The following is a 10,000-nucleotide window of genomic DNA, read 5'->3' on the forward strand; positions in this document are numbered from 1 at the left end:
CCCTGGTTACTCAAAACTGAACCATTCTGCCCCAAGTAGCGACACTCTCAAAGAGTCTCGTCCCTGGTTCAACACGCTTTGGTCAGTCTTTGTCAAGTATCGATGTACTTGAAGAGCCTCGTCCCTGCTTTGACAAAACTGAACCAGTCTTCCCCAAGTATCGATACTCTCAGAGTCTCATCCCTGGTTCGGCACAATTCGACCAGTCTTTCTCAAGTATCGATGCACTCAAAGAGTCTCGTCCCTGGTCAGTTAGATACAATACATGTGTTTTTGCATAGTAGAGTATACCTTTAGAAAAGCCAATTTTCTTTCCTTAGTTATAATTAATTTTTCGTTTTTAAAAAACACACTATTTGTGAAATTTTCCCTACCTGGGAGTTTAGTAGTCTCTTGACCTCATTCTCTTCCTAATAATTCACAATTTTGACAAAAGTGGGATTAATTCACATGTGTTGACTCTACAGGATTGCTTGCAAGAACTAGACCATAATAAACTTCTAGATTTCTTTCTTTTTGTTTATCAAAGCACCAGTCTGCAAAAGGAGCATCTTAGTAGTGTATCCTTTTCCTTACTATTTTGTTCAGCTGGATGTAACATGTGACATGTAACAAACAAATTGCCCAGCTTTTTGCACCTCTAACACACAGCAGAAGAAGCTACTTACCCTCTCATAGATATCCAGGACCTCCTGTCTCTTTATGTGATGCTCATGTAACACCACTTTACTTCTCCTTTGTATGGTGAAGTGAAGTGGCATTGTACTCATAGCACCTGCCCAGTCGTATACTTCCTAGATATTATGAGGAGAGAAAAGACTGTTGTTGTTTATTTTCATGTAAGCAAGTAGCTGGTAAACCATACAAGAACAACACTAATGTGAATGTTGAGTCCATTGAAACCTTGGAGTAGGACTTAGCAGAATTTACTTGACAACTGGGGGTGTCCTGAATGGGTTAAATAACTTAGTTTATAAGTGTGCACTAACTGGTAACTAGTGAACTGTTAACTTAATAATTATGTGTTTATTTATTACCTCCCCTGTGTTTTGAAAATCGTGATATATTTTTTATACTGCAAAAGCTGAGTGTTTTTATATTAAATGTTTAATTTGTTTAGAGCTGCTTTTTGCTTTAAGTTGCAATTTGGTATATCTTCTAAGCTTAATAAGTTTTGAATCAGCTAAGGGTGGATGGTGCCTGGATGACATGACAGAAGAGCAGAATCGAAAGTACTTTTTTTAGAATGTCTTGTTTGGTTTTTTTCGCAAGGCTAAACCCAAAAAAATTCAAAATTGTTTTATACCTTACGCCCCGTATTAAAAGTCTCATTTTACATGTGCCGAATCTAATACACATGATCAAAAACAATAGATTTTCCTTTTTTGCATTAGATTCGGCACATGTAAAATGCAATGCTTAAAACGGGCCTTAAATTTGTTGTTAAAGTATGGCCACTTACAATTGGTACTGTAACCAGGAACTCTGCCTTTAGGCTTGGCTAAATCTATGATACGTTGTATATTAATTAACAATAATCATTGACAATAATCATTGATCAGCCAGCAATATCGATGGTTTTCACATTTTTAATTCCAAATACATGTATGTTCAAAATGTATGTACCTGGAACATTGCATTTTTCGCAAACTTTCGAGAAAGCTTCTGGTCCTTAAAACGAAGTATTATTGTAGTGCCTTCCTCGGGTTCTGGTGACACCCGTTTTTCTCTATCCTCTCTTATCTAATCAGTAAAAAGTAAGAGTTGTAAGATTTCTTCTTATAAAAATGTTGTGCTTAAATTTCGTAAATTGTTTCAATGTTTAAGAGTTCTTTCTCAGCTAACAACCTTATAACAACCTTTTATACACTAATTTCTTTCATCAAGTCCTTTCACTGGAACACATGAGCCAAAAAATTGACCTTCTTCCAACTGAGTTGGTAGTCAGAGCATCGCACTGGCATCCCGAAAGTCCTGCTTTCAAACCCCTTTGGAGCCACCTGAATTTATCAGGTGTCTAATACGAGACAATAAGTATTAATTATTGCTCAAACTGTCTAGAATTTGAAGTGTGTAGATCACTTCACTCTTTCAACCTTATAATGTCTTGTCACACTTAGGAACTCATTAAACTGATGATGGCATAAGCATGCCGAAACCTGTCTTTCAAAAACGTTGTCCGTTTCCTACAGTATTTATCATTCTTGCTACTATTGCGACCTTGTGGAAATTTATAATTATTATCAAATGTTATGGGGCATACTTTGTGAACAGTGGCATCATGGTCATCACATGGATAACATTTCACCGTTTCGTCTTTTTCACTTGCAGTGACTTTGGGTTTCTGGTAGAGCAGGGTAAAAAATATAAAGGGGTTTAGAAAGTATGATTAAACCAATGAATGACTGAATGAATGTGGGTGTCAATAATATTAAAATTAATATTATTATTAATATAACCCCATTTAAAAAGAAAGGTCTCTGCAATGCAGACCTACAACAAGCATTTAATTGGGCAGGGGCGAGGCCAAGAGGTTATCCAAGATTACACTCAGAAAGGTGAAAGTAGATGCTTGTCCTTGATAAATGTTGCTGAAGCTTTCATGCTCCTAACAGGAAAATTGTTACTCACGTAGGGTATGAACAGAGAGCATCTGGGTCAATTGCGAATTGAGTTTGTTATGATTATTGTTGTAACTTGTTTGGGCAAGTCTAAAACGTCTTTTCATTCCTGAAGTCAAAACTGACTTTTTGTTCTCCAATATCCATGAATCAGCCATCTCCTTTCTTGGTGGTTCCATTCATGTTTAGTTTATCTTAACTATTGTCTTATAAAAGACTATTTAAGTAAATTCATTGGTTACCTCACTTCCCAAGTGCTTCTTTTGTGTGACATTCACAATGCAAATGCAATAACTTAATGTGGTGAGTTGTCAATTGAGACAAGTATTTCTTTCAATGTCATTAGTACAGTCAGATATTCTGAGTGTTATACTGTAATTCAGAAGTTGCCAAATGTTGATACACTAAAAGCAAAAAACAACCTTCAAAATTTAAAGCTTTGCTGTATGATGAGATCTGGGCATGGTGTTGCACTTACATGTAGATGAGGTAGTAAATATAGCACTTGGAATGTCATTAATGGTTTAGGTTGTAAGTTTGTGAAATGTTTTTTGTTTTGCTGAAGCTAACCTCGCTCTCCTTGCATTCTTGATTTTCCCTTTTGTGTTTTTTTTGTAATGCAGATAGCTCTTCCTCCTGCTCTTTCCTCTCTTTCCTCCACTTAACATATTGTTCTCTGCATACAAAGACCATTACAAACAATTTTGTGAATATTACCCAAATATGAACAGCATAATTATATCACCGCACTTGCACTGCGCTTGCATTGCTCTAGACTGCACAGGCTATAATTTACTGATTAAGAGAAGTGATACATATCCATACTGAAACAAGGGTATGATCACAACAAAACGCATTTGCCTCTCAATGGTTATGGTTTGTCAACCTTAAATGACAGCAGGACAATTTGGATGGTTATCGGCTGTGACGTAGAAGGGGTCACCTTTCACTTATTGCATGTACACTGTACTTCTTTTTAGGTTGATGAGGATGTTGAATGGCTAGTGAAAGTAAATGTCCCATTCCAGTTTGCAGGGAAACACACGTATAGCAGTGTATAATTACTTTGTTAGAAGATCTCCAAATTTGGACAGAGGGGATGGGTAGCACATCTTACTGGGCTAATAACATGATTTCCACCAGCACCCAACACATCTGTGTAATGGTTTTGATTGTGATCAATGCCATGAACAACAGTCTTAATATGAACAACTTTGTGACTATCGCAGGTAACCATATATATGGGTGGGTCATGGGACTTGGACTTAAGACTTCAGTATACAAAATTGACCTGGATATCGTGAAGATCACTGATCAGAAATTCTGTGAACTTTAAAGAAAATTGACTATAATTCACTCCAACGTATAGCCTCTTGTTTCAAACAAATATGTGCTGATTTTGATCTTCATGGCAAATTGTAAGTCTTGAATATTACTAAAATACTTTTGGGTTTCACAATGTATTTCTCCAGTCTGATTTTCTAATGTTGTTGCAATGCTCTTGGATACTTTGTACTTTACTTCATTAACTAACAAAATTAAGTACCAATAATGCCAGATTAATTTGATAATTTTCTTGTGAGATAATGTGTGTACCTTTGTTGATGCTCATCAGTAATGTGAAGAGCGGCCCTCGCCATGATATTTTGTAAAACAGCATCACAAGTATCTGTTTCTGTATCTGTAAGTATAGAAGTTATTGATGGGTATAAAAATATCACATTCCAGACCTCAATAGTGTGTTTTTATAAAGAAATATTGTAATATCACATTCTAGAAAAATAGAGAATATCGTGCAAAAAATATCACAAAAAACATCACATTATAGACCTGAATAAAATGCGTTTAAAATTTCCAATTTCCTTTTAATTACAGTTTAGCCCATTGACTCCTGGCAATTCTTTTCAAATTTAAAATTTGCCCAGTGCCACAGAACAAAATCTAACTTTTGTTTCAACAGCCAGTACATGTAGATCTCTGGTTGGCACATATTTGTCAATTTTGCTCGTCAACTGGGGTGTCCTAGGATGCTTGAGGAGTCAGTGGGTTAACAAGTCAAAAGTGGTCCCTCCACTGTAATACAGTTTTGGCCATACATGTACCTGCAATTTCACCTAATAAGGTGGCATTCCTGCCAGTAGATGGTGTGAGAAACAAGAGGCGATCCCTCCTCTGATCCCCACCATGCGTGTGAAAAACTGAAAGTAAGAGAGTAAGTAAAATTGACATTTTGCAAATAGTGTATAATTGAGGAAATTCTGGCAAAATTCCCCAGTGGATGGTTGTGATTTGAAAATAATTGTGCAGTCAGTAATGGCACTTAAAGAAATTACTGTTACCAAATATCTCAAATTACTTTAAATTAATTTTGCGTGACGTGTCAAAATAGTCCACAGGCACAATAAATCAATCTGAAATATTTTCTAAAACACGGTTTACAACGGCCAGCATCATGCAATTAAAAAATGGCAAATTATTTCTTTATTCTCTCTATTTCAAATTGCTTTAAACACAGGCAAATTATATCTTAACTTTCAGGCCACCGAGATGCAACTTGTTTTGCCTGGCATACACTTTTCTCAACAGCAACGGTGAATTGGTTCTTTTCTGATTTTAAAGCAATCCATTTTTAAGTTTTATACTTATGGAACTCGATTATGATAACTGAAGAATAAAACTCAACAGCTATTACACCTTCGAACCTTCTTCTCTAATCCTCCGGTTAAACATGAAACGTTAGTGACGTATTGGTATATTTGTTAATTTAAACACAGGCAAATTATTTTGTCAGTTAACTTTCAGGCTACCGAGATGCAACTTGTTTTGCCTGGCATACACGTTTCTCAACAGCAACGGTAAATTGGTTCTTTTCTGATTTTAAAGCAAACCATTTTTAAGTTTTATTATACTTATGGAACTCGATAACTGAGGAATAAAACTCAACAGCTATTACACCTTGTCACATCTGCTTCCCTAATTCTCCGGTTAAACATGAAACGCGTTAGTGATGTATTGGTGTATTTGTTAATTTAAACACAGGCAAATTATTTCTTAACTTTCCGGCTGCCGAGATGCAACTTGTTTTGCCAGGCATACACTTTTCTCAACAGCAACGGTGAATTGGTTCTTTTCTGATTTTAAAGCAATCCATTTTTAAGTTTTCATACTTATGGAACTCGATAAGTGAGGAATAAAACTCAACAGCTATTACACCTTCGGATATCTGCTTCCCTAATTTTCCGGTTAAACATGAAACGTTAGTGACGTATTGGTATATTTGTTAATTTAAACATAGGCAAATTATTTTGTCAGTTAACTTTCAGGCTACCGAGATGCAACTTGCTTTGCCTGGCATACAGTAAGGGGCAGTTCTCGGCCGGGCCCAGTTCTCGGCCACTTTTTGTTCAACGTTTATTTTTAGCGCCGCAAATAAATCTGAATAAAAAGCAATTGCTTCCAAAGGTAGCTTTATTCCTTGTCTTTCGTCCAGCCGAGCTTTGAGTTTACAGCCACTATATACTGTGAGCAAATCGAGGTGACACGAAGGTAGGTGAATTTGATTTCCACGAAAACGTGTTTGTTTACGGCTACTCGAATTACATGGTCTAATTCAAGTTTTTATTTTATCCGTATAGGACGCCCAAATGAGCCAATTCTTGGCATAATGAACGTAGAGTGATAAAGCTTTCTGTTAAATAAACTTTTCCTGGCCTATTTTATTCTTTTACCTAAATTCACCCCTCAATATTTCCTTAGTACTTCTGCGTATTTGCCTATTCTCGGCCACCCTGCTGGCTGTAGACAACACTAAAAAGTGCTCATAGTTTTGTATGGAGTTTTCTTGTCAAATCATTTGTAAAAGTAAAGCTGTAATGGGGTGGCATGTTCCGACAGTACCTATAAATTAAAATTATGAGTTCTGACTTACCGGACCCCGTTTTGAAATACTCAACTCTTTTTTAGCCTCGCTTGCCAGTGTATTTACGAGAAAAACTAGGTGTGCCAAAAACGTCCTTTTCTAACATGAAACAAAGCTCGTTAAGGATACTTTGTGGTCGAAATATCAAACACAAGCCTTATTAGTGACTTAACAACAAAAATTGGTGATAAAACGTTGTTTATTCCGAGGAATCGAGCGCACTCTTTTGTGGCCGATAACTGGGCCCACGAACGAAGCCTCCATTTTCGTTATTACTTGGGAGAAAACAGCGTTGAGCAGTCGATAGCTTTACATGTCTAAACTGAATGCTGAAGCTAGTTGTCTTTGAAATCTCAAGTCCTTACGGCTATTCCAAGGTAAGAAATACAAGTTAACGTTTTTTGTGGCCGAGAACTGGGCCCCGTACTGTACACTTTTCTCAACAACAACGGTGAATTGGTTCTTTTCTGATTTTAAAGCAATCCATTTTTAAGTTTTATACCTATGGAACTCGATAACTGAGGAATAAAACTCAACAGCTATTACACCTTCGAACATCTGCTTCCCTAATTCTCCGGTTAACATGAAACATTTGTGACGTATTGGTATATTTGTTAATTTAAACATAGGCAAATTATTTTGTCAGTTAACTTTCAGGCTACCGAGATGCAACTTGTTTTGCCTGGCATACACTTTTCTCAACAGCAACGGTGAATTGGTTCTTTTCTGATTTTAAAGCAATCCATTTTAAAGTTTTATACTTGTGGAACTCGATAACTGAGGAATAAAACTCAACAGCTATTACACCTTCGAACATCTGCTTCCCTAATTCTCCGGTTAAACATGAAACGTTAGTGATGTATTGGTGTATTTGTTAATTTAAACGCAGGCAAATTATTTTGTCAGTTAACTTTCAGGTTACCGAGACGCAACTTGTTTTGCCTGGCATACACTTTACTTTCTTAACAGCAACGGTGAATTGGTTCTTTTCTTATTTTAAAGCAAACCGTTTTTAAGTTTTATACTTATGGAACTCGATAACTGAGGAACTGGGAAATTTAGAATGCCCAATTGTAGCTGTGTAAAATTTTATTGCGGGCTAATTGATTTCCCGGCATGTCACAGGAAGGCACATTCAATATTAATAACAGACTTATCAATTTCCTGCTATCATGATATCCTGATATTATGAAGTTGAACCTAACAGCAATTATTTTTCCTCAACGTTTGAGCGTGAGCCTGTATACCGGGAAGGCTTCCAGCACCGAATTCCCCGACGTCAACATTGTTTACTGCCTCCATAACTCGTTTGAAAACATCTGAATACAGAAATCCATGACATTCAAGCGAAGAAAGCTCGATTAATCCCCCCACATAGGCCAACCAAAGTTATTCCGTAAGCTTGATCCTCGTTTTTACCAGAATTTCGGACGGAGAGTCTAATGTTTAAGTCGCAGGTCACAGGTTGCAGGTCATTGTTTCACCAATACAGAAAGTATTCTAAGCATTCTTAAAAGCTAACCTTAGGCCTAATTAGGCCCAAACAAAAGTTTTTAGGCCTAAGGTTAGCTTTTAAGAATGTTTAGGATACTTTCTGTATTGGTGAAACAATGACTGCAACCTGTGACCTGCGACCTGCGATCTGCAGATTAGACCCGCCGAATTTCGGAACGTGATCACCATTTTCCCGCAAAAAATTACCGACTTCAAGGCGAGCAATTTTTCAGAAGTTTTTTCAGCCCTTCTCTCCTCGAAAGGGCTGAAAAAACTTTCCTTCGACAAATTGGCTAACATTTTACCCTGGATGCCAGAGGTCTTCTCGCTCACCAGCGGCGAGGAGCGTCGAAGTAGTGCTGGTCGGCGAGAGACGACGGCGACCTGTACCATTTTTTCCCGGGTGAGAGAGTTAATCCATAAATCCTATAGAACGAAAAATGGTTCCGTGTCCCAGCACTAACCGCCACTGTCGATGCGCGCAAACGAAGTGAAATAGATTTGTGTTCCCCACAAAATTCATCTCGTCTATGAATATGGTCATTCAATAAAAAATTAACTACTTTTTTCTGCTTAACGTAAGTTCACAGTACAATCTGATCGATCCTGAATACTTTAACACTTTTGTGAATACGAAGCACCTTTTGTGTTATGTTTTTAGCCTTTGTTGATGGATATCTACACCGTCAGGAGACGTCCAGCCGAGAATTCCTGAGTCGGCTTAAGCTCCTCATGTATCCCGTCGAACGGTGCAGGTTGGCGTGAAATTGTCTGCCTCTATTTTTTCAAAGATGCTGATTGAATCAAGGAAGAAACAGAATTAACCACATCTCAGTACATAAAAACAAAAAGGAATTTCTCATGCTGTGTAAAATCCTAAATTATAAAAATATGCGTAGAACTTTGCTTCTATCAACAACAACAAGATTTTATTCCGAAAGAAACAATTGCAAATGTATGTCTCTACCCGAAAATAGCTAATCGAGGCGGGACTCAAAATAGAAATTTACAGGTAGGATGTTAAGATTAATAAAGTAGGAAAAGGCACTCTCTCTTTTTTTAGGAAAGGTAATTAATAATAGAGCTCGTTTTTTTAAGAAGAAAAAGAAAAATAATCTTTTCTAAGTCAAACTAAAAAGCTTGACCCCAACAACTTATTCCGTATGTAATATAAGAATATCTTGATAAGATACATGTAGTGATATAACTTCATTGTAACAGAGAGTGATACAAAGTGCAATGGTATAGTTCCGGCAAATTACACGATTATGACAAAAATAAGTTAAATTTCGTACGGTGACACTGACCAGACACCGGTACATCTATCTTCAGTTCATCGTACAAGATTTCGTGTTGTGACCAGCTGTATTCTGGCCGGTACATGATAAATGAGCCGGCCATTTACGACATCATGTCAACGGTGAGTAGTACCCCCGGTATTCCGATGTCTCCATGGTCCAGGCTTTGCCTTCTCTACTCTACATATTAAGCAAAGGACCGGTACGACGATCAAATATTAACGTCATTTCTAGTTGGTATTCGCTCTTATTCTAAGAAAAAAAATAATGAAATAATCTGGCATTAGGTGGGAGAGCTTTGTACTGATGGCCGCACAACTTGAAGAACTCGTCGTGATCATGACACATTACTGGATAAAAGCAGGAATACGACTCGTGGGCAAATTTGACGCAGGTTGTAACGAAAAATTGTGTTTAGCACATTGGCAAGTAGACAGTAAACTATTAGTTATGTCTTAAGCTGGCTCATTCCATGATCAGGACATGACCCACTTGTTATTCATAAAGTTAGGTATACAAACGTATTTTTAATGGCGTCGACTAGGGTGAAAAACGGACTGAGTGCAATTAAATGCGAAAGATTTATAACCCGTCAAATCTACTTGACTGATAATCGTCTCCAAATACCCCCCAAAGGAACCACATGTCAGCTGAGTCTTGCGAAAAGT

At 37.2% G+C, this 10,000-nt stretch overlaps 2 protein-coding genes across 2 annotated transcripts in view; one reads left to right on the plus strand and one right to left on the minus strand.

Annotated features, from left to right (window-relative positions):
• LOC137986708 (glutamic acid-rich protein-like) overlaps positions 1-4,856 on the minus strand; it is an 8,650-nt gene extending 3,794 nt beyond the window's left edge. Inside the window, exons 1-7 of the mRNA XM_068833653.1 lie at positions 4,724-4,856; positions 4,218-4,302; positions 3,192-3,297; positions 2,264-2,344; positions 1,627-1,743; positions 669-794; positions 375-410 (exon numbers count right to left, since the gene is read on the minus strand). Coding sequence (XP_068689754.1) covers positions 375-410; positions 669-794; positions 1,627-1,743; positions 2,264-2,344; positions 3,192-3,297; positions 4,218-4,302; positions 4,724-4,850 — 678 coding nt within the window. The 5' untranslated portion in view covers positions 4,851-4,856. The remainder of the gene's footprint in view (positions 1-374; positions 411-668; positions 795-1,626; positions 1,744-2,263; positions 2,345-3,191; positions 3,298-4,217; positions 4,303-4,723) is intronic.
• A 4,079-nt stretch (positions 4,857-8,935) lies between these two features.
• Positions 8,936-10,000, plus strand: part of LOC137986711 (EGF-like repeat and discoidin I-like domain-containing protein 3) — an 8,805-nt gene continuing 7,740 nt past the window's right edge. Inside the window, exon 1 of the mRNA XM_068833655.1 lies at positions 8,936-9,046. The gene's annotated coding sequence lies outside the window, so the exon portion shown is untranslated. The remainder of the gene's footprint in view (positions 9,047-10,000) is intronic.

Source organism: Montipora foliosa, unplaced genomic scaffold (assembly GCF_036669935.1).
Source record: "Montipora foliosa isolate CH-2021 unplaced genomic scaffold, ASM3666993v2 scaffold_28, whole genome shotgun sequence".
Lineage (NCBI taxonomy): Eukaryota > Metazoa > Cnidaria > Anthozoa > Scleractinia > Acroporidae > Montipora > Montipora foliosa.